This window comes from Fistularia commersonii, chromosome 9, assembly GCF_037954325.1.
Source record: "Fistularia commersonii isolate RoL2024-O1a breed Wild chromosome 9, RoL_Fcom_v1.0, whole genome shotgun sequence".
Lineage (NCBI taxonomy): Eukaryota > Metazoa > Chordata > Actinopteri > Syngnathiformes > Fistulariidae > Fistularia > Fistularia commersonii.
Genome location: NC_141292.1, coordinates 12,192,369 through 12,217,969, shown reverse-complemented (window position 1 = coordinate 12,217,969; position 25,601 = coordinate 12,192,369). Strand labels below are relative to the sequence as shown.

Here is a 25,601-nt window from a genome sequence, read left to right as displayed (position 1 = left end):
TCATGTCTCAAACATTGTATAACAGATCGATAGACCCTTCTGTGGTTTAGAACTGGCCTTCGGTCCCTTGTGTCCGGCACCTTCTTATGATGTTAACTTTTAGATCCCAGGTCCGCGTTGGTTTATGTCTCCAGTAATAAACCTTTTCGACCGCTTTGTTCCTTTTATCCTCTCAATTCCTAAAGATTTGACATCTGAGCCTCTCCTTTTGCTGTTCTCTCAGCTCTTTACGCCCGACTCTTATCCGTCACAATCTCATTTCCCCTTCCACTTTACTATTCGAGCCTACACTTTTAGTTTGTTCTCATGGCAATATCATCCAACTTCTCTCATTACCGCTCCCTCATCTTTTATTCTTTCCACTAAGAACCAACCATCCTTTTCTTCCATTTCTATGTTAATTATTTACCCTTTCCCACTCACAGAGTGAGGACCTTCCCTAAGGATTCGGCCATATTGGGAAGGGACACGGTCCGAGCCTTGATGTACTACGCCCTGAAGGTCTGGAGCGACATCGCACCGCTCAATTTCCACGAGGTGGCGGGAAACGATGCGGACATTCAGATCGACTTCACCAAGGCCGACCACAACGACGGCTATCCCTTCGACGGCCCCGGAGGCACCGTGGCGCATGCTTTTTTCCCTGGTGAGAGATTCACCGCCGGGGATACGCATTTCGACGATGATGAGGCCTGGACCTTTCGATCACCAGGTGAGGAAAAAAGATGAAATCACAGGAACGGATAAAATTGGATACCATCGTAAGAACGGGGAAAAATACGTGAAAAGTGCAATTGAGGTGTCACAATCGAAATCACTCATTTTTTATAATTAAGTCTGTAAAATTAGGGTTGGGAATATTGTAATCACGCGCCATGGTGGTGCAGCAGTTAGCACTTCAGCGCTAAAGGTCTATATTTTGATTCTGCCATTCTGTATGGAGTTAGCATGTTTTTCTCTTGTTTGCCGTAGGTTTCTTCCCGGTTTCTTTCCACCGTCCAAAAAGCATGCCAGAGATTCACTGTAGACCCTATATTTCCCGGACGTGTGAATGAGAGAGGGAATTGGTTGTTTGTGCAAGAAAGGGAGCACTGCATCTTACAAAACTTGCAAAGCAATGTTCCATGAAAGGATTTGGTTCATTCTCGGGAGTGAAATCTCAAGCATGAATTTTTTTTTACTGCTTTTATTTTGAAGCGCCATTTGTATGCTGTCGTAAGGTTCCATCTAAAATATCCTATCTTAACGTACAAGTGCGATTTCATCATAGACTTGTTGTAATTCGTTAAAGATTTTTAGCATTTCTGCTGGAGGAGAAAGAGAAAGATAGCGGTCCTCTTAAACAGAAAATAAAGTTCAAATGTTGTATATTTTTATAGGTAGCACAGTTAGTGCTCCTACCTCACAGCAAGTCCGGATCGATTCCCGCAGATGGCCTTTCTGTGTTTGCATGTTCTTTCCATGTCTACACGGGTTTCCTCTGGGTTCTCCACTTTCCTCCCACTGTCCAAAAACATGCAGCAGGTTAACTGGAAAAAGCTTGAGAATTGCCCAGGTGTGGGAATGAGAGAGTGAAAGGTTGTAAGTCTCTTGTTTGTGGTCCTGCGATCGACTGCCGACTGACCCAGGGTGAATCTCGGCCAGCTATAGCTGGGATAGGCTCTGGCATCCCTAAGTGCAGGATAAGCAATGGATAATGATCGGATCCTATTTTAAAATAATAAGCACCTCCGTTATTGACTTAATTCTTACAATTATCAACTGTATTTGGAATCACATTGAAAATGTCAACGCAATTCTCGTGACTAACATCAACTGTAATCGTCCCATTGTGTACAAATTGCTGTGGTGTCGTGTCTTTTTAGCTTGTTGACTCTGGGAAAAGTGACAGAAAAGTGCTTTGCCATTCAGAGGAGGGAGAGGTCACTGAGCTAATGATGCGTGGAAAGTCGTTCACTGAACACTACTAATGGCTTTCAAACAAAAATTCTCGAGGGTTAAATATGAGGACAACAGAAAATCCTTGGATCCCCGCTGGTCACAAACCACGGTTAAGTGTCCTTGAGCAAGAAACTAAACCAGAGTGGGTCTAAGGGTGAACGACGCAACAGTGTTAATTGCAATGTAAATAAAGTATAAGGACAAAAAAAAAAAAAAACATTCGGGGGCAATGACTGGATGAACATCCAAATTGATTTTAGCTTTTATTAGCATTGCCAAGATTGAGTGGGTGACTTCACCCAAAGTATGCCGGAAGGTCGTAACTGTTTTAAATTTCTGTTTAATTTATCTTTTCAGCCACAGCCTCTCTTCGCGCACGTCATTTGGCAGAAGCTATTATAAGAATATAAACGCTTTGTAAGTTTCTTAAGCAAAGGGACTCATTGTACTCCGTGACCCTCAGCTGTCCCGTAGACTCCTGTTTTGCACATTTTTGCTATCGCTACAAGCACGATCTGACACCGGGGGGATTTGCTAAATATGAGAAAACCAGCATTTAGAGCAGCAATTATTTTGGCTGGCGGGCCACATTTCTAATTTCATTTTTATGCGAGGCAACTAGGTATCATTTAAATTGAACAAAATGAAAATTGCAATTTAAATATTAAAATTTTGGGGCATTTTATTTCAACTTTAAAATCATTCATGATCATATAAATGTACTCACACTATGTATCATCCATACAAAATTAAACAAAAGGAAAAAAAAAGTTTCTAAATTCAATATTGATTGAAAAGACTTATTAAATACTTATAATACTTATTAAAATATTCAAAGAAAGTAGTTTGGCGGGCCGGTAAAAAAAAACAAAACGGGCCGGATATGGCCCGCGGGCCGTAAAATGCCCAGGTCTGATCGAGAATATTTCGAATTTTAATGTACGGAATACTATAAATATGGAATATAGACTGTAATGCATTAGGGGAAGTAGATGTAATAGTAGAATTACTATAATGTAGATGAAAAAATAGACTATAAGGCAGTTAAAGTCCACATCCTCACAGCAATTATCTGAGGGCAGCTCAATGAGACAGTGGATTGATGTACATGATGATATTAATCTGAAGTGCTCAAATTCTAAAGCTAAACCTGCAGCTCCTCGCTGACGCATTGATAGATCTTATCGCAGAAACTGGACCCGCTTAATGTCTTCAAGACATTTCAGGTTTTATTCATGAGGCTTCTGTAGTTCTAACTATGGGGAGTTTTTACGCATTTAAGCTCTCAGGATGGGGGGGTGAAATTTTTAATTCCCGGACCCGGTTGTTGGGGTAAATAGAAGAAAGACCTTTATCGTCGCATTCGGTTAGAGCATTTATCCCATCATGGATAAACCAGGAGGAAAAGGTAGCTACCGAGCAGCACCTTGTTCAACAACACTTTGACGGGTTAGGAAAAGTGAGGAATGTTCAGTTCCAAGGACAATCGCTGTAACCCTCTGAGCCAAGCCGCCCTAATAGCTGTTAGTCTGATTCATACGACGAACTGAAAGGTTGTTGTCCAAGAACACTTCCTCTGGTGAGTGATGGTATTTTGGGTATAACAAAGGGTAGCATACATTGCAAGCCTGAAAACTCTCCGGTCCTTACTCTGATGGTCTGTGTGGAAGCAAATGTCAGGGCAAGATGAATCGGACATCAAAACAAGGCACAAGTTCTCGTTTGTTAAGTCTAAATTTGTATATATTTGCATTTTGTGCACACAAAATGTCCAGATTTAGCCATATGAAAAAGAACCACTCCTATTATCAGGCACAATATGAAAAGGAAAGCAGTGTTCTTTGTTCAACATTCATTTTATAATGTACAGGTTAGTATGAGTAATGCCACCCATACATCTGAACATTTTGAAAAGATTTTGGAAAACCATCATCTCACGCCTGCTCCTATCTAATGACTGGTTTTGGAGTTTTAAGACTGACTCTTACAGGGTCACTAATCACAGGACTACAACTACATTCTGACATCAATTTTCACCCACTATGTAATGTTTTTTTGCGGATCCTCTGCTATTACAATCCAAAGCTTTTCCATCTCCACTTCGTCGTGATATGTTAGAGAGTTGACATCGTACAAGCTTTTGAGACGTTCCGCCCACAGCTCCGTGATCCGCTCCCCTTTCTGGACAGTCCGTATTGATTGGAAAGTCTCTCGTCGTTCCCGTTCATCACACAAAACAGCAAATTCCGTCTCTGCCGCCAATACCGCGCCGGTGATCGTTTTTCTACCAGGTTTCTTTTGTCCGGTTTTGGCGGAGCTCGTCTATTGGTTGCTGATAGTGTTACGTTATATACTGTTATCATTATATGTGTTTGATATTGTCGTAAGAGCGATCTAAGACCACTAAGATATCGCTTTGCACTTGACAACCAAGATGAGCACGCTGCGACTCCAGAAACACTCCAGTAACACTTTCCTTCCGAGATTCAGTTTTAAGTCTGCAACTGTAAGAATAGTGCATTGTATTTCCAGCGTAACGTGGTAAAGAGATTATTTAATTTCATCTGCATTGCATTTGATAGATTTAAATTGTAATGTTGGCATTAACGTAGGTTTTTGCTTGTGTGTGTGCCTGTGCAAAAATTATGGGTGTACAACTATTTTTGGCTGGAAAACAAGTCTAGCAACAGGTTAAACACAGCATTTATAGTATTGTAGCGAGTCACGAATGTTGAGGTTTATGTCGATGCTTGTTTTCTGTGTGATTTTGGGGGTTTCTGTAAATGTTGTGGGTGTGGTTTGGGGTGCAACAAATTCTGTTTTGTTTTTTCCTGGGATTGGGCAGGATCAGTTAGTTGTTTTGCAGGCTTGTGCGGCGTGGCTGTGGCCAAAAACAGCTATTGCTTATTAAACGGGTGTTTCCCTGTCTAAAACGCTACAGTATAATATATTATCCACCTATATATATATATATACCTTTATAATAATTGTAAAATTAAAAATAATAATGAGAAGGATTACAATGCAAGGAATGCTATATTTTGAACACTAGATTTAAAACACAGCCATTTTTCCCCATAATTAATCACTTTAAATGATTGCAATCTTTATATTAACTGTTTCACCATGGGCAGACAGTGACCCTTCCACTGACACGCTTCCGGTGAGTGAGTTTTCCTGCGGGCTGTGTGGGCCAGTAGATTGCACTTGATAGTTTTGTCTTGAATGATCACGCCAAATGACTTTCGCGAGACTGTTTTCGAAGAGCCCGATTGTCTGCCGAAGGACATTTGGGAGTTCAAAAAAAGGTTATAAATCAAAGTCAGACAGTTGATATTACGAATATCGGTCATTCTGTCTGCAAAAATCCAACGGAAATAGGCGAGAGTAGTTAATGTCATTCATTTTCGTAACTCACTACAACATCCATAGCACTTCACTTCATCAATTTCGGTTCAATTATTATTACATTCCAGAAAACTGATGTCCTATCACTGATAACTGACCTCATTTTAACATGTGTTATTTTTTCTGCCTTTGTCAGAAGGAAAAATTAAAAAAAAAAAGGGTAGAGTAGCGAGCAAGAGAGGATGGGAGAGGATTATTAGTCCACTCATCCAAATGAAAAGGGAATCGACTGGCACAGTTACCCTGGCGACATCATCAGGCAGCCGGTATTTAAGAGCGGTCACAACAACAATATGGCGGCTGTTTTTATTGTCTTGCCTCTTCCTCTCGTGGTGATGGCCAAACTTAAAATGACTTTTATCGTTCCTCTGTCTGCCCTGTTTGGAGGATTAGATGATACCGTTGTAATCAGAGCAGGGTTGGGACAGATTGCCCGAAACACCGCTATTTATTAGGGATAATGTGAATTTTAAGGTAATAAATATTCTCAACTAAAAGCCTGCTTGTATTGCATCAGAAGCGTGGAGTTTGCAGTGTTACCTTGTAGCTGTTAATGTGCGTGTGTGACTGGTTTCAGACCACAACAACAAATTCAAACGCACAACACCAGCCCATCATGCAGATTACAAATAGGATGAAATGTATTTAATGGGAATTTATATGTAGATTTTTTTTTTTTTATTGATGATTAACTTTACTTTAGAAGAAGGGGAGTCATTTTCTAGTTTCAAATCGACAAAAAAAAAAACAGTAGAGGCACCACGATGGCTTCTGGGTTGCCAGGTATCAATTCAGAAGCTATTTTCCTCAGTTCTCTTCTTCATTTTGAGTATGTTTGCAAATCTGAGGAAATTAAGCCTTCTTCTTGTTTTGCGCTCAAGGCCATTTCTTTCATGTTTCATTTTAATGTTCTTTCTAATGTTCTACTTGTTGGACATTTATATTGGTTTGCTGTCGAATACTTCAGTTTTGAAGCATATATGTTACTTTATATTACTTTTCATATCACTTCCTGTGAGGTAACGTCCTGTTGTTTAATTTCCTGTTTAAACTTTTGCCTGCCCCTGCTGCCATATGAGCCGGGGACAATATGTCGCAGTCCTCTGACGCGAGTGGTTCTATAATATTTTTGGACACGTATATTGGAGGTTAATGAAGAAATGATACTTTAACAGTTAAAAATTGTATTCCTTTATTTTCAGTTTACCACTATGTTAATGAAAAACAAGTAAATTGTCAAACTGTCTACACGGCTATCCTCACTGATGTTGCATTGTCTTGGTGTTTAGCCAGTGTTTTCTGCACCCTGTATGAAAACACTATTCTTCCAAAAGGGCAGTATCATTCTTTTGCTTTTTTTGTCAATGAGATTGGTAGGAGTAGGAGTTTAAACATATTTTTTAATATAATTTATACTTGTTTAAGCAGTGAAAAAACATAGATCCCAGATAATTGAAATTAAATGTATCCGATGTTGCCTCTTTGCTTTTCATCACCCTGCATTACAGCAGGGCTCAGAAGGTGGACATCTGGCTTAAGATATAATCATGAGTTAGTGTTTTGATAAGTTTCAAAAGGTAATGGCCTGTCGTACAGAAGACTTTGAAAAGTGAACTGAAAATTTATATAAATGATGATGAGCACCCACGCAAAAATGATTGAATCAATAAGCAAGCAAGCAGCTCAACAGCGCGGCAGCGAGTTCCTCTGCTTCTCAGCAAGAAGGTCCCGGGTTCGATTCCAACACGGTCCAAAGACATTGACACCCTTAATAGCACAGATATGTGGTCTTAGTCCTCGTCATGACATGTAAATAAAACGCAGCCCTGTGATTTGTTGGCGACTGACACCTTTCGCCAAATGACAGCTGGTTTTGGCTCCAGCGTCCCTGCGATCCCGATCGCAGGATAAATCGTGTAGATGATGAATGAATGAATACAGAGGCATAGTAAAGGGGAGCTAAGGCGTTGACAAGAACTACTGTTGAGGTAAATTGAGACCTTTCTTGTGTTTCTCTTTGTTTTCCTTTTTAAGAACACCTGCCTATGTATTGTGCTGTATTGTGTTGTGTATTACTGCTGCATGCAAACGTGAAAAGGGACTGTTTTTGTTCTTGTTTTGTTGATTATATTTCCTGCTTCCAGGTACATATCTGTAGTTGGTCCCTTTATTTCCACAAAAAAGCAAATTGTACTTTTGCAGAGTGGTTACTCCTGCTATGCTGTGTAGACCACCATCTGCTGAAGAGTCACTGAAGCCAAGAGATAAAGAGGTGCCAGGGGTTTGTGTTGTGTTGCAATCACATTATTCCTCTTGTGATTGCAAGTGAAGCCACTTCCCTCTCAGGGAGACCAAATCACACGACTTGCAGTCTTCCAACTTAGACCTGCACCTGTTTGTTTTTTTTTTTTTTTACCTCATGCTCTCACATCTCAAACAGAGACATTGTCGGATGAAAGATTAATTAATACCAAAACCTGACATGAATAACTCATCCCATGCTGCAAGCACAAATGAGACACGTTTGTAAGCGAGGACTTCTTTAATGAAGCAGCTGCACTTGCGATATATACTCAGTCAATTGATTAATTTTATCAGTAGAAAATGCAGATCCAAAAATCTGTTTTCCAATTTGAAACACATTTGTTGGACACACATCCTTTCCCCAAACCTCTAAAGCAGATATAGAGAGCCAAAACTTGACATTTATGTTATTGTCGTTGACCCCTGCGGGGTTTTGAGCTGACTGGCAAGCAGATGCAAAAGAATTCCACACGTGCACAACTCTAGATGAAAAAATTTTTTGTAAAGATGAAATTTGGGATATTTCAAAATACTAAATAAGCCACTCAAAACTGAAGAAACCTCTCATATGAGAGGTGAAACATTTGCTGACACTTAATATGATTATAAGAAACACTTGTTTCGAGTGGCTGCAGCATCCTAATGTCACAATTTTATTCTCATTTGTGGGCAAAGTGTCCAAACAACTTTATCAAATTGAATTTTCTACAGAGAAAAGAGCTTCTTAAGTTACAAGATATATTATTTATCAATATTTTGGCAACGTTTTTGTTCAAATAATGGCATCGACATTTACTTCACAACCTTTTTGCATTTTATTAATGTATTTATTTATTTATCCATTTATCTATTTTTTTTATTTTATTTATGAGTTCTATTGATTGGAAAATGTTTGGAGAAACAATCTTGCTTTACTTATTCACAATAAAGTTCACATAGTTGTTCAAGTTAGGAATGACGCAAGTCGCTGAACTCTTATGACTTCTGTTTGGAATTTACAAAGGAGAAGCGTTTAATTGTTTTTTGAACAGATGTCAGGCTCTACGCGGATAAGAAGTATTATCAGAGTATTTATTTAATCCATCTATGAGTGTTGCTGGTACACATTGTAGGCTGTCACATGACATATTTCTAATACAAATAATGTACTCTCATTCTGAGACAGCATAACTAGGCCAACCTCATTCACTGAGAAAAGGAGAGGGAGAGCGAGCGAGAGAGAGACCCGAATCTGTCACTTAGGGTGGTGTGATTTCCCCTTTATCCGATCATTTTGTGGAAGACTGAAATATGCTCACATTCTGCTCGCGTTCGCTTGCACAGCCATTTTTTTTTTTTTTTTTTTTTTACACCACTTTATCAGAGTCACAGGATCTCTTAAGATGACTGACATCAATGGTTGCACAGTTTATCCTGTGCCACCATGGTGATCCGCAAATATGACTCATATCCGACCGTTTGGCCAAGCAAGACAAAGGGAGTCACTTATTAATTTGGACACTGGTTTTAATTGATATTGCATGGTAGATATAGTAATTATTCATCCCTTATCTATACTACTTCTTGCACAAAGGGTCATGGAGTTAATCCAATCTTCTAAGATTGGACCAGTCATTCAAAAGGTGTGTAGTCACACAACTATTCCCCATTTAGAGTCTGATTAACCCTCTTCATGTGTCTGTGGAAAGAAACCAGAAGGACTCTAGATTTGAACCAGAGAACCTCTTACTTTGAGGCATTTCGACATCTAGCGTGAACTTCACTGTCCAATCGCTTTCAGAAACCGATGTTATGTCAGCAGGGTCTGTTTGCCTTTTCCATAATACAAAGTCTCGGCATATTGGGAGAAAGATTTTCTCCATGGGAGGATGTTGTAGCTCAGACACGTACGAATACTAAGACACACTCAAACGGGACAGTCGGCCACTGAAATACTGCTATACTAAGAATTTGCAACAAACTGGGGGATTTTACTAAAACAAGCTGTGTATTGGGGGTTAACTGGCATAATGGTAAATTCATATCATACGGCAGTGTACTCGCAAGGCCTCCGCCATTGCTGTTTTCTTTGGATGTAACCCTCATTATGTTAAGGGTCAATTTGACCCATTGGGTCAATGGGTGAAATGGGTCAAATTGACCCTTAGCATAATATGAGGGTTAAAGCTATTGAAGTTGTCATCATCCACATATCTGCCATTGCTTCTGGTAGTACAAGACAGTACTAGATACTGGTAGTAATTTCGGATTATCCTTCCCGAACCTCCCATACTCCCCTTCACCTAACTGGTTGAGAAAGAAGGGTGTTTACTTTGACCAAGTATCTGTCCAAGGATACGGACAACCGCTTGCTCATAGGGGAATGTTAGGTCTCTGTTAAAAACTTTAAAGAGTGTGGTCTAGACTTACAAGCGATATATAAATAAAACTTGACATCCAGCACATGAAACAACCTACAGTATCGCCTTATAGTTATAATCCCCTTTTTTCATTTTAGCTTTATTGGCGCATGATCTAGATTGATGTGACTCCAGTGAGTGTCAGGATCTCACACGGCTGGGTCCAATTGGGAATCAGCGCCAGCTGCCGCTAATTACCCGGCTCCATAAAGAGCAGCGGCGCGCTCTGCCGGGGGAATTCGAGAGGGACTCGAGAGGAGCAAGGAGTAACAGGAGGTCCCAGGGCTGGAGGATTGTGGGACCCTTCCTGTGACCCTGCCTGGGACCCTTCCTGTAACCCTGCCTGAGACCCTGCCTAGGGCTGGAGGATTGTGGGACCCTTCCTGTAACTCTGCCTTGAGACCCTGCCTAGGGCTGGCAGATTGTGGGACCCTTCCTGTGACTCTGCCTGGGACCCTTCCTGAGACCTTGCCTAGGGCTGGAAGATTCTGGGACCCTTCCTGTAACTCTGCCTGGGACCCTGCCTTGTGAGACCCTGTCTCGGGGCCGGGGAATTGCTTGAGACCCTGCCTGTGTGTGACCCTTGACCTTACCCTGTAGCTCGGCCCACCATGTCCCCCTCGTCTTGCCCTGCCTAAATAGAGTTCCGACCTGATTTCAGCCTTGGTGGTGTGGTTCCCTGCCCGAGTCCGCCCGTGACAGTGAGGCTGTTATGCACTTCTTTTCCCTTCAGGCGTCGCCACAACAAAATCAACCACCGCCATGTAACCCTATTCTCTTTATCCTCTTCTCTCACACCAACTAATTTCATGTCCCCTGTCACTACATCCATAAATCTTCTTCTTTGGTCTGCCTCCAGCAGTTCCAACCTCAGCATCCAGCTACCAATATATTCACTAGCCCTCCTCTGTACATGTCCAAACCATGATAACATGTGTACTGGCTTTACCACAGTCTTGTCCAGCTGATACTCTTTTATCACACATTACTACCCCTGACACCTTTCTCCAGCTATTCCAATCTGCTTGAATGCATCTCTTCCTTTTTAATATACAAACTACATCAAATTTTATTTACTTTTATATCGTAGCTCAAGTCAGGAATCAGTGATCTGCTCAGCACTTCTGATTTGCAACTATTATGTAGCCATATTGAAAACAAGGGATTTATATTAAGGCTGTTATATTTACATTTATATACATATCTGTGCTAGAGGTACATTAATGGAAAAAAATACATGTGAAAGACTGTGGGAGAATACGATAGATTACTTTGTTAACCTAAGAGTTTGTTCATTAGAAGGAAAGATAACCCATTAGTCACACATATCTTTTCTGGTCCATTAGACAAAGTTATGTAACACGGCTGTATTTCGGTGAGTATAAAAGGATTCGTGAACTCATGCATTACCACCCAGTTGCTGAAATTCATCTCATTTGCCTTTTTTATCTACTTTGTAGCTACATCATTATTATTATTATTAGTCATCTTAAATCCCTTTCCACGTGTTTTTCTTTTGATTATGAAAACAAAATACTTTTTTGGTTTCCTCTAGCTTCAGCAAATACACTATTGTATTCAGTAGTGAGGCCAGCTAGACATCGGGAATTACCGATAACATCACCATCCCTATTGGGTGTGACGCTGCACCGTAATTTCAAACTGCTTAAAACAACGAAGAGCTAATCCTCTCAGCTGCCAAATATCTCTCTGCATTGAGTTCCTGTTGCTGAGGCAACCATCCATCTATTCCCCAATCCCAACACAATATGTAGCTTTACTGGGGTTTGGTTCTGTCACTGTCAGAGCCGATCATTCGGTTCTGAATGATGACATGAGAACCATCCTCGGAGCTGCTTCGCACAGCGCAGTGGGTCTTGACCAAGAGCGGCAAGTAGTTGAGCAATAAATCCCACTCCCTGGACTGTGGAGACGAACTAAACTAGAAACGGGTGATCATCCATCTCTTGCCCCGTCGATATGGCTTGGTTCCCAGGGCTGGATGGCTGCCCATCACTATCACTCTGCTGCCGCAGCCTAACGCTCCCAGCCTGCCCCCAACCAGAAGGTGTGTGTTCTCCAGACTTGCATGCTGCTGCTGCTAAAGCCAGAAAGGCTGGGCTTCTTTTCCTGCCAACCCATGTCATCTCTTCTCAACCTCATTGGGGAACTTACCGGCTGCCGTTTAATAGTAGCGCTCAAGGTCATCGGATTTGCGGTCAACTCAGTGGACTAGAAATATCGCGGTATGCCTTAAAATCTCCCCCAGATAAACCCAACGTTCAGATTATTGTGCCTCACGTGTGAGATAAATATACCCGTCATACATTCCTGGAAGGCCTTTAGAGACAAAAATCTACTTTTCTTCAAAATGCTCAAAATCAGTATTGGAATTTTCTTTGTTTTTATCTTCTGGTAGGCGTCAAGAGACACACTCCAGCGCTGAATCAAGTTCAAGTGCTGGCAGATGCAGATTGAGCTTAGAGCGAGCTGATTCGTTCAAGGCTGTTTAATATTCTATCCTACTTAAACTGACATTTGAGCTCAGACATCCTGCCACTTGCAGTAAAACATCTATTATTTCAAGTATCATTTCAAGTTAGCACTGAATGTTTGAAGGGTGCTTAATATAAAGATCGCTTCCTTATCTTTTTTTGCTTTTAAAACTGTGATGAATATCTAGAATTGTTTGAGGGGGAAAAAAAAAGAGATTCGTTACTGACTGATATGATCTCTCTTTCAGTAAGTTTATCAAAAATACTCGCTTTGATCCTCTTATTGTCCCTATTTACCCTCTAAAATCCAGCATACTGTACATTTTTTGCATGAATGGTTCTAGAGTTTTTTTCCTCAATTACTTTGACTTTATTTAACGGTATTAATTCATTCATTCATTCATCATCTGTAATGCTTCTACCGCAGTAAAGGTTGCAGGGGAGCTTAAGCCAATCCCCAGGTTCAGCATCTTCATTATGTATGTTAAATCAGGGCAGCACTGTGGCGCTGTGATTAGTGTTTCCACCTCACAGCGAGAAAGAAAGTCCCTGGTTAGATTTGGACTGGGGGCCTTCCTGTCTTCCTATGTCTTTGTGGGTTTCCCAGTTTCCTCCCACAATCAAAAAACAAACAATAGCTTCATTTGAGACCATAAATTAACCAGACTTGTTGAATGAGTGAGTAAACGGTTCGTGTCGCTATATGTGGCTCTGTGATCAACCGGCGAAAGATCCAAACCAAGGACGCCTTGGACCCTGAATGCAGGATAAGTTTTACAGATGATGAATAAATGAATGTCTCACCAGGTTAAACCCAGACTGAAATAAGAGTTTGTCAAACTGCATTAATGTATGATTTGAAAAAGGCTGAACATGACCTTGATGACAAGAACCGTCACAGAAGCTTGAATGCATTCTCTTAAGAAAAAGAGACTTATCTGCTAGTTTCTTTTCCGGTAATTTTTTTTTGTTTAGGAAACCCGTGTCTCACCCCTCTGTCTGCATGAATTATGGACAAATATTATCCCTTTGTGCATTCGCATTTGTGTCTGTGTCTGTCGGGGGCCGTGAGGCCAGCTGCATCAGTATAGGTTTGCTGAATAGGAGTAATGAAGTGGACAAAGGGGTCAGAGATGCCTGCATGGCTGTTTAATTTATCGTTCGATTTGTTTTTCGTGGATTATTTTCCCTCATGACGGCTCCTTCAGAGCTCATAACTCAAGCAAACCTGCAAAAAAAAAGACCAGATATACTTAGAAATGAAACATTTATGTGTATAGTCTCTCTCGCCCAATAACATCCGCCGCGACCCTTAGTGCAAATAATGGATGGATGTGTAGATTCTCAGTAAATCTATAATTATCACTTTCTCCATGTACAGTCGTGGCCTGGCAACTCTTTTCAACAACTTTTATCAGTGAAGATACGCTGTTGTTTGTTCTGTTTTCAAGTGTTTCCTCTTACACAAGGTTCAGTTCACAGTGTGCTGTACATGGGATTTAAAGCATCTCCTTTGTTACTACAGATTCTGCCAAAATGATAATGTAAACATCATCACTATTATATTTATTTCTGCAGAATAGCAGCCCACTTAAAATGATAAGTGAACAATATCTGCATTGGAGTAAAAAAAAACTGCAAAAGCACTGCAGTCAGTGACATAAGACGCATTGCATTATGAACTCCTTTACATAATGATAATGACACTGGGACTGAATTATGTTATAAATCAATGACAGTACAAAATGATGATTTTGGCTTCCATGACAAAACAAAAACAAAAAGGCACTTGTGATTTTTCTGAGTTGACATTCAGCTCAGGAAGAACTTTAAGAATAAGGTTGTCTTCTTTGGCATTTCTGTTCCCGGCGATACCGCTTTCCACCACGGTGATGAATCCCACCCCTCAAGGGTAGATTTTATATTCCAATTCAACAGACTCTTTGGTCTGAAAATCAAACGCAAACTTATATATTTAAGTGCTCTCTCGTCTGAAGAAAATAAGACAACTCCAATGTCTTTTGTTACGTGTTTTATCTTCACTAATCAGCTCCCTGAAGATATCCCACAACCACAGACAGCGTTGAATATTTTCTTCTTCTCCGGTGTTCTCCTGCAACTCACCTCACATCCTTTTTCTTTTTTTTTTTTTTTTTTTTTTTCAAGTCTTTGTGCGTCTACTGATTGAGCATTCAAAACTCCACTCGGCAGTAGATCACTGAAGTAGGGAAGAGAACGTTAATTAAAAAACTCTTAATTTCTCTAAGTCGTGCTTTTCCAGACTCACCTTGCAGATATCTCTCAGTACCCTCCTACAGCTTCGTCAGCTGGCCTCTAAGGCATTGCTAATCACAGTTTCAACATCTTCGTTCCACTTGTAAGACAGCAGATGGTGAGTCCGGCCCACTCCTCGCCCACAAAGGTATCAGATTCATAAATTGTTGTTCTTTGCAACTTTTACAAGAGCAGTGTAATCCCTGAAGAAAATGCAAACATGTTAGGTAAGCCCTGAAGGTAGTCTGAAACAATCTGTTTTCGCTACAGCAGATTGCAAAGCTCTGTAATCATTTTAGGAAAATGAACCTTATCAGAAAAATCCCCGGCTGTGTAATTGCCTTTGCTAATTCCCTTCCCCTGTTTCCCGGCGTATTGTTCTCAGCGGGACATTGAATCTTGGTCTGCTAAGGCCATCTCCTAATGGATGCCATGATGCTGAATGGTGAAATATTAAGTGTGCTGTTGATGGGGCCAGTTTACCCCTGCTGGTTGACTGATGTTTTTACTGGTGTCCATTAGGAGTTGCGAGAGGCAAACTATCAATGAGATAAATAAGTGGAGGTCTGCAAACACTGTTTTTGCTTTGACAAGCAGCAGATTGCCTCTATTAATTATTGCTCCGCTCACAAACTCCTCCTGAAAACTAATTAGCCTGACTGAAACAAAACCATCATTAAGCAGGTGAATTTTTCATGACATTGACTTTGACTCGGACTTTTCTCAGTGAAGGCTTCTGCGATTCTGTGCATTTGCCGTACAAGAACTTGTCTGTGTGCAAACTGTGGGGCGATTTAAAAGAGCTTTTACACAAATACTTTACACATTAGCACTCTTTGGTTTCATACATGAAAATGACAACAGGGACATGTAATAATAATTTATCCTTTACTAATCCCCATGGGGAAATACATCCACTGCATTTAACCCATCACGGATGAACCGTGAGCTAAGTTAGAGGTTCAGTGTCTCGCTCAACAACACTTCAACACGCTAGGAGGACCCAGGAATGTTCACTTCCAAATACGATCTCTCTACTTCCTGCATCGCACCGTCCCAAATAGAATATAGCAGAGGATGGTTTCGATCCATCGACCTCTGGGGTATGGGCCCAGCACGCTTCCGCTGCGCCACTCTGCTTGATAAATAAACAAAAATTACGTCACGTTTCCTGGAGCTGAGAACATCCGAAAAAAATTTAAATTAGGGCTCGAATCGTGGAGCGGGGTATCCCTTTAATTAGAGGGTAGGTGGTTTGATTCCGAGCTTCTCCTGCCTGCAAAACATTGAACCTCCAGTTGCTCCCGATGGCCTGGTTAGCGCCTTGCATTGCAACTCTGCTGCTATCGATGTGTGAGTGTGTGTTTAAATGGGTGAAGGTAATCCTGTGTAAAGCACTTTGAAGCTGCAAGGTGTTGCAATAGCAACAGACCATTTACCAATATTGTCTTATTTAAGGCACAGCACCTTCAAATTGGGACATATTCCTTAAAAAAAAGAACCACAACAACTTATAAAAGACCTACACTGGGTGTTCGACAGAAGACGAAAAACTTATTTTAAGTAGAAGATGGGCACAATGAAACCTCAACATTTCCAAATGGAAGAATAAAGCTGTATGCAAAAAAGAATTTGCTGTTATACTACCAACAAAATATTAGATTATGAATATCTGACTACCTCACGAGATATTGTAGTCATACAATGTTGTTGAAGACTGTCTATGAAGCCAGGTCTAGAAACAGTCACTCATAAATCGTTCGGATAATGAATGTTTCTAATCATACCTCTTGGAATCAAAAGGTCCGTCTCAAAGAGAAGAAACTCACAAGTGTACTTTATGGTGTTTTTGGTACAAGAAGGAAATATCTCTAAAAGAGCTGAGCAAGACATAGAAAACAGTATGATTCATATAATTCTTTGATTCTTCTTCACAATAATGTAAAGATAATTCTAATTTTTTTTTTTTTTTTTGTATAACTTCACTCATCAAAATCCACTGTGAGAACTAGTAATTCACCCCTTATTAATCCTCATGGGGAAATTAGTTTTCTGCAATGAACCCATCATGGATGAACCACGAGCAGTGAACCTGTGGGTTCAGTGTCTTGCTCAACAACACTTTAGGAGGAGCAAGGAATTTTTGGTTTGGTTCCAAAGACAATCGCTCAATTTCCCGCACCAGGCCACCCCCAAAACAGTAGAATATAGCAGAGGATGGTTTCGATCCATCGACCTCTGGGTTATGGGCCCAGCACGCTTCCGCTGCGCCACTCTGCTTGATGAAAAATTAATGATGTTACATGTCATGCACCTTAGAACGACTGAGAAAAAGTTGAATTGGGGATCGGTTCGAGGAGCGGAGTTAATTATCCAATGTCCATTAATGCAGTGTAATGTGTCCTTAAAGTATCCTAACCAGCTGCGAACTAGGAGGAAAGAAGGGTGGTTGTGAATGAGTAACGTGGAGAAAAGTTTGCTGTTTTTTTTTGAATAAAATGATACTTTTGGTCCAAAGGCTTAGACAGCATGGGTGGGGGATATTCATAATGGCATCAGGTGCAGGCTTCTGAGACTGAGAAGTTTTGGCATCGGCTCAACGTTTGCTTTTTGCCAGTTATTTCTTGTTATTACTTGTTTAGTACCGTTATACTGTGAAAATGTCAGAACAATGAATGTCCCCCGCTGCTACATGAGGTAACATCCTGCTGCAACATACAGAAGTATGTTCCTTTTCTTCTGGAGTCATTCATAATGTATCAATAGATGTGGGTTGAGGTGTAGTGATTATCATGACGCGTCCACGTAAAGGCAAACTCAAGGCATCCTTTTTTTTTTTTATGTTATGAGTTCACTAGATAGAGCAGGCGTTCTGTCTATTTTCTTGACAAAGGTAAAATCTTTAGCATTTTAACTGGAAAATTTGAAGACGGGAAGACCTTGGAGGTCTAGTAAATGGATCAGTTTTTCCCGTCCTCAATCCATATTGCAATGAAAGCATTTAGGCTGGTAAAAATCCACTAAATGGCAACCTCCAAAGCCAAGTGAACCAAGATTTAGACCCAAATCTAAAATAATTTCATGCACCCTCTTGCTCCTCAAAGCTTCTCTGTCTTTATCTCATCCTGCCTTCCACCACATGATTCTCTACACGTTGGCTTTGTCTCCAGCTGTTTAGTTCAATCTGGCAGCCTAAAATTGACCGCGGACATTTACGTCACAGTGCATGTATTCTGTCTCTAGCTATTCTTTTGTTTATTTTTCCTGTCTACACCATGTGCTGCAGTAGACCGGGATTGGCACTTGTCTTGTCAATACCCCAAGAGGGTACTGCATTGTGTGTCCCAAGCCGAGGTTAACCAAAGGCAGCTTTTAGCCGAGCCTCGAAGGAGCGCTAAGCTAGCTTGTGTTGACATGGTAGCTCTCCGCAAATCTCAATCTCCATGCGACGTGTTTTGTTTTGTCATGCAATGCCAGAATAGGACTTTGGGGGGACTTTTTCGATTCCTTTTTTTGCTAACCATAGAAGAAAGGTACCGTTTAGCCTCTCAGGCTCTTTACTGTAGGTGTCGTTCTGCTCTCTAGTTTTGTTTGGCAACTCAGGGAGGATTAGCATTGCTATCTCAGTACACCACGCTTGTCGTCTCAAAGGCTTTTGATTTGCCTGTCATTCCCCTTTATTCACTATGTAAGCAGATAAGTTGGAAAAGGGATAAAGAACCTCAATAAGAATTTAAATATATCAAATTTAGGACATTTATACCTGAAAGGTCACACCAGTGGATTTCCCCATTGGATCTTTCAAAGCGTTACTGAAAATCTTGTAACATGACTAACAGACAATACACATATTATGGCTCATTGATGGGAGGCTGCTTGAGTATCTGCTACAAAGTTCATGCTGTAATATTAAGTGTAGCAAAATACATGAGTGATTCTTGAGAAGAAAATAGGTGTTGTTATAATAAAATAAAAATCGAGAATGCCCCCGATGGAAAAGGGTCATTTACATTTTATAATTTTGTTATTCACTTGCCAAGGAAAAGACATCAATGTTTACAATGCGTATTCATATTGGGAACCTTGTTCTTTGATTAAACGTTTGAGCTTTTGTGCATTTGGTAATCATGTGTTTTACTTGTATTTCCTGTAGATTCCCATGGAATGGATCTTTTCGCAGTTGCAGTCCATGAGTTTGGTCACGCCATTGGTTTGGTCCATACCTCAGCAATGGAGTCCATCATGAGACCTTACTACCAGGGTCCTGTCGGAGACCCTTTAAAATATGATCTGCCATACGAAGACAAGGTCCGAGTCTGGCAACTCTATGGTATGAAACATCATGTAGTCTTTTACGTTGTGGAGTTCAGTGACTGCTGGGCGGAGACATAACATGGTTGACATTTATGAAAGATCATTGTTGAGCATTATTTGAATCCTGCCCTTTTTAAAACCAAATGTTTTAGACCAGATTTTGGACTGCTTTGAAGTTAACAGGTAACCTTGAGGAAATTCCAATGCAGTAAGCAGCGTGCTACTTGCAGTGAGAACCTGTGCCATTTCACCATTAACGTTATATGTACTCAGAGATAAAAAGACTGATGGTGTCAGTCAGAGGACGCAGGGCCTTATCATAGACGGAGCAGCAACCGTGTAGCTCTGTGTTGAAAGGTTATTTATTCAATGAAAACATGAATGGAATAAATTAACATGGTATGTGGCCTGATTACCACACGTCTGAACTTTAAATGGGACAGGATAAAAAGAAGGTTAAAAAAAAATGACGGAGAGTTCACCGAATGAATTTGCTGGAAACAAACTGAACTTGACTGTATAAACCAATGCACAGACGTAACCAAAAAAGGGAAAGAGAAACACACAATACATACTAGGGGATGATGAAAAGTAAGTCTTTGTCAGTTCCACAATGGGAAAATCATATTGTTGCAGATGATACATACAGAAAACAGCGATGCTAGTAATACATAAAAATGCAATCATAAAAAGTGTATTGAGAAGACAAGTATGAATAAGAAGCTGTATCAAAAAATAGAAGGATGAAATAGGTAATAATAAATATGTATATGGTTATATTGACAATTAGACTGGACATAAGTCAATATTGACAGCCTCAACAGAACATTGTACCCTGATAATATAAATTTACATTAGACAGTCCTATGTTTTATGATTCAAAACAGTTGGGAAAAGAATATTGCAAAAGAACACAGACAGAATCTACTGACATGGGATACCGCGATTGAGCATAAGTTATATAACGCCATCAATCCTATCTGTTCTCGGGGGTCTACGGGGAGCGGTGCTGGTTGTGTACCTCGACAGCCAAGAAGAGAAGGGCATACTATATTTCTCTTTCATAAATTTGGGGTAACGGCCATTTGCCGAAAGAGCATTCTGCTGATGTTCGCATGCCAAGCAGACACCTTTGCTATCAGTGATGACAGCTTAGCCATCATCCACCTCTCTTACACCACTTCCTCAGGTCAAGGGGTCATCCGAGAACCGACCTGGTTTTCTTTATTAGCTTGTCCGCTTTCTTGCTGTCAGCTGTCAAGATACCGCTGCCAAAGCAGACCACTGAATAAAAAATGGATGCTACTTCCATAGTGTTGTAAAAGGTCTGGAGAAGTGCTCACTGTACTCATGAAGACCTTCATGTCCTCAGCAAATGGAGCCTGTTGTGATCTTTCCTATAGAATGCCGATCCATTAATTGAGCCAATGAAATGTGTCGATCTAGGCCTGATAGCTCCAGAACCGCTCCGTGAAGTCGTATGTCTGTCCTTGACACTCAACGCATCCCTCTTTCATGATGATGCTGACAATTGCAAAGTTGTCTAAGAACCTCCGCGTTTGACCGGCGGGTCCGTTTTGAGGGAAGTTAGCGGTATAGCGGGCGGAAAAGAACCGAGCTGAAACCATTTATTTCAGGACTCCGGCGCTACAGCGGGCAACCATGTGCCTTCACATAATATGAACGATCGGCCAGGTGCTTCAAAATCCAGGATATGAAGTGTTTATCCCCATAGTGCTACCAAGCTTCTGCAGTTTGGATAGAGCTAGGTGGGGGAGGAAGATGATGGCATGATCTGTCCCAGAGATGGCCTGTAGATGGTCCATCGTCGGATTTCACCAGAGGTTGAGGAGGGACGAGTACCTCTTCAGTACCTACAACATGTGGGATGTTAATGCCCCAGGCTTGTAGCTTCAAGAGATTTTCCACAGCTGTGTCACTCGTACTAGGATACAGCTCAGGTTGAACACATGCGCCACAGTTCTTCTGCGCTTGAGTAGCTTGGAACTCACTCCAGTCTGACTCACAGCCTTCTTTGGCTTGATCCTCCTGAGCTCTTCAAACTTTGGGTTGCTGTCAGGAACAATCTGGAGTCGGGGTGCCAGGTGCTTGAATGAGTTGGGAAAAGGGCAATTTGTTTGGGGAGCAGGTGAGAGGGCTGGCAGCAGGTGAGGCTACCATAGAACCAACTAAAGTCAGTCGTCCACCTGCGATTCCTTGCAGTCCAGGAGTTGAGTTTTTTTATGCGTTTCAAACGTTTCGAAATTACATTGCCATTTTTCTGCTACGACTGGTTTTCCATCTTCCTCCTGTCACCGTTTTCTCCCTTCCTTTTCTCTCTCCTCGACTCCTTTAGCACAGCCTTCAACTTATTTTTAATTCCTTACTTAAGGGCTTACTTTTTTCCCCTTGAGGGAAGCCTTGATATCAAGGCTGATCCAGGGTTTTTTGTTTAAAGAGCAACCGTGCCGAAACATGAACACTGAAATAAATATAGTTGGTTAAGTTGTCAGTGTCGTCTGCAGGAAACCAACACGCAGTTGTCACAAAAAGTCCCTCAGACTCTCTGTAGACCCCTGTCACCATGTTTTCCTGAGTTCACGGAGCGTGTGAGATGGACTAGATTGAAGTTAGGTCTTCCCAGGGGAAGAGATGAATTAAATTTTTTAACACGAAACAAGTCCAGTGTTTATTTGTCTGCTTTATTGTTTGTTTCTGATTTAGCCTGACGCATACCCAGAGAATGTCGGCAAAGTGGCGGACAGAAAACCAAACTTTCTATTGTTGGATAAAGAAAAACGACATGCCTGCATGATGTTACGCACTGTTGTATATGTTGTATATGCATCTGTTTGTATGTGTTGGATTCCCCCCTTCAGGAGTCCGAGACTCGGTTTCCCACACGAATCAACCGAGCGACCCCTCCCAAACGGCCGAGCCTCCGGTCCTGCTGGACAGTCCAGAAAACAGATCCACTCTGCTGTGAGTAGATTTCAAATATTACAATATTTATTTCTGTCACTGTCTGCATCTCTGAGAAACAGGAACGTTGGGGGCCTTTATCTTTATTGTTTACTTCTTAAATAATGTGATGTTCATATGGTCCATGCCTATGAATGTTGTCCTCTCAAATGTGGAGGTAAAAAGGGAGTTTTACATTCTCTGACACAATCATGAAGGATTATAATAGCGGTGCTTCTCTGACAAGTACCACAAAAACTGCAGTAACGGCCTTCCTCGAGAGAATAACGCAGGTAAACATTCACCAAAAGCTAAGCTTACAAAATGAGCGGGCACCATGTTTATATGGGCTGGAGCTGTTTTAGTGGCATGACCTGCAAACACATCATTGTGTAGGCCGGTGGACGATTATTTTGTGTATTATGAAGTCTATAAAGCACTAGAGAATGAAAATGATTTTTCAAGTTGATGTCCATGTAAATGCCCAAAACAAGGTAACATGGCCTCTTCCAATGAAAATGATGGCACTCGAGGCCACTGCCAATTTCGCAGTGACTTTTGTCAAATTCACAATTTTGTTAAGGGAAGCACAGGTCATTCATTGTGTAATCCTTTGAAGAGTGGTCACACACAACAGCGTATTTGCATAAAATTGTGCAACACAAACATGCACCTTTTTATGTGCCGTTTTGACATTTAAAGTGACAATTCCACACAGCTATCAAGCTCAGATAATCTACAAGACAGATTGTCACAGAACAGCTCACTGTTTGTGAGTAAGTCCATTAGAAAGCATTAAAAAAAATAGTAAATGATTATCAATTAAACCGGTTTTATCTCTCAATTTCGCTCAAAAACAATTTAATTAATGTAGATATGCACAACATTAAGTGTTTGTTATACGGTAATTATTGGAAGTGTAGTAAATAGTCCAAGTCCCATAAACTGGTTGTGCGGATACTAGTTTGTGTTTTTCCAACTATCAAGAATAGTTCAATTTAATCTTCTTTATTAATGTATCACACATATATGAACATTTGCATGCACACAAATACCTGCACCGACCAATCCAACATCTGATCAAAAAACATCTGAACACACTCAATAGAAAAAACTTACCGCCATTTAGAAATCTGACTGTGATGAGAGTATTTTTTTTTTAAACCATATCTATTCTTTAGATCTGATTTAATTACCCTATTTTCAATGTTCACTTTCACTAATATTGTATGGTAAAGTATACTTTGTCTTTGACATCTTCTTCATGAACTGCCCTACAATTGTAACTTGCAGAATTCTAATGTAATTGTTTCACTACATGTCGGTTTATTAGAAAAAAAACAAAAACAAACTGAAGTTATGATGTCATTATTCTTATCTGGGCGTAGAAAAAATAATTCTCAAAAAATGACTGTTCTATAATCACAGTATGTCACATTTGTTTTAGTTGCGTTTTTTTTTTTTTTACTTGAATCATAGAAGAGCAACAATAAAAAAAAAAGGGGTGAATTTTTTTTCTGAATGTATCCCAGCCAGCAGTGAAGAAGTAAAAAAAAAAAATATATATATATAACAACATATTTTGATCTCCAGTTTCAGATTGTTTTGTATCATTAATTCTGTCACACGCTGTCAAGTCATGATGCATGACCAGGCTCGGTCAGTCTCAAAAGAGACAGACAGTGACCGCTCTGCAGGGATGTCTGCTAATAGAGCTCTGAGTAGCGACCTTTGTTGGCAGTATAAGGCCTGGCAGCCTCCCACTCGCGGCGCTGCGATGCTAATCGCCTCATCATTGGCAGCCGAACCACGTCACCGCTTTAAATTACTTATAAACCTCGCTGATAAATGCACCGGGTGACCTTAATGTGTCAGTCCGACGGCATCTGCTCTTTTGTTCTTTAGTTAAACCTTGTTTCATTCATTTATGCGCAAGAACGCAATCGGCGTTGATGACAGGGGAGGTGAGAACCAAAGTTGGATGTAAATATTTAATTAAAAAGGGGGATTTTGGAAAAAAAAAAAAACGCGGACAATGCTGTCGTTAAAAGTCAATCAAGTTTTTTTAACAGCTTTTGCAGCATGTTCGACACGTCACGGCACATGACCTCATTTGACATTCAAATGTTATTTTTATTTAAACGTGAGAGTCCGTATTGAGAAGTGAATGGGCATTTATATCTGCTTGTTGGATTGAAGTGTGGAACCGTCACAATATAAGTCTTAGAATTTTTGAAAATGAGATTTCCAGAACTTTGGATTTTAAAATCAGTTCTTTTATGGTTTCATGATGAATTACTTAGTATTTGTTCATCTCTGTGTTTCTATGTCTAGGGGGCATCTTGTTTCTTCCTGTTCAGTCCCTTTTATGCCCAGACTGTTGTTAACTGTTTATAGACTGTGTGATGTTGTCACGGATACGAATAAGGTTTTTTTCACTTTAAAACATGAAGTATATATTTAAGAAATAAAACAATAGATGCCGGGAAACAAGAACGTGCATTATCTCATTTAAACTGCTAATAATGTCCATTTTTTTTTACATAAAAAGATTTTTTTTGTTGGTTTTTCCTTTTTTCTTTTCTTTTCTTTTGCCATTTTTTTCCATCTTCTCTCTTCCTTTCCGCTCCACATCTCTCAGGCTGGCACGAGATGCCCCAGACAGATGCACCAGTTACTTTGATGCAGTGGCCCAGATACGAGGGGAGGCCTTCTTTTTCAAAGGTATAGAAGCACAAAGGGAGGATGCAGACGTTAAGCTACAGAGATATGCGGGGGGAAATAAAAGAAGTAATGCAAAATTAGTCGATGGTCGGGGACGACGAGAAAACGAAGGGAGGTAGAGGGAGTAGACCCGGGGTTTGCTCCGGATGCCCCACTGAGTAACTTGAGCTCTGCTGAGAGGCGGCAGTTAAAAAATTGCATCAGACGTTCATGCGTGCCCTTTGAAGGAATGACCCGAAGTCTCCCGCTGAATCCATTAACCAGAGAAAAAAATCTAATCTAGAGTTTGCATGATGTATTGGCTAAGTTTACAGAACAAAAGTCTTCTGATATTAGATTTGTAAGGTGAGTGACAGAATGCGTGCATGTGAGCCGAGTGACGTTAAGTTAAATGTAAGAAGTGAGAATGCCAAAAAAATACCAGTTTATTTCTTCACATTTACCATGTTTTTGTTTTTTTTTTCAGCCCGTCAACTTTATTGTCAATACCGCCATATATTTCACGCATACAGAGGATTGAAAGGACGTTACTCTTAAAACCCGCGGTGCAGAAGGAGAAAAAAATAGAAATATCAGAGACAACAAGTACAATAAAAGCAACAAAGTTATTGAAGAAGTCCAAAAAAAGTTACGGTGTGGTGACATTTTTATACATTTTTTTTTATTTATAAGTACTTTTTTTCTTATTTAAAAACACAGAACGAAAGGGGTCCGAAAGGGATTAATAGCAATTCTATTCATTTTAATGTGGAAAATGAATTTGATATATGAGCAAATTGTT

The 25,601-nt window shown here is 40.4% G+C and overlaps 1 protein-coding gene and 2 non-coding genes across 3 annotated transcripts in view; 1 reads left to right on the top strand and 2 right to left on the bottom strand.

Moving 5' to 3' along the window:
* LOC147231232 (matrix metalloproteinase-17-like) overlaps window positions 1–25,601 on the top strand; it is an 81,199-nt gene that overhangs the window by 45,264 nt on the left and 10,334 nt on the right. Inside the window, exons 4-7 of the mRNA XM_086152512.1 lie at window positions 426–712; window positions 18,975–19,151; window positions 22,015–22,117; window positions 24,738–24,820. Of these exons, the coding sequence (XP_086008638.1) occupies window positions 426–712; window positions 18,975–19,151; window positions 22,015–22,117; window positions 24,738–24,820 (650 nt within the window). The remainder of the gene's footprint in view (window positions 1–425; window positions 713–18,974; window positions 19,152–22,014; window positions 22,118–24,737; window positions 24,821–25,601) is intronic.
* Window positions 15,890–15,961, bottom strand: trnam-cau (transfer RNA methionine (anticodon CAU)). The gene has a single exon. It is a non-coding gene; the product is annotated as a tRNA-Met (tRNA).
* trnam-cau (transfer RNA methionine (anticodon CAU)) lies at window positions 17,030–17,101 on the bottom strand. Its single transcript has one exon. It is a non-coding gene; the product is annotated as a tRNA-Met (tRNA).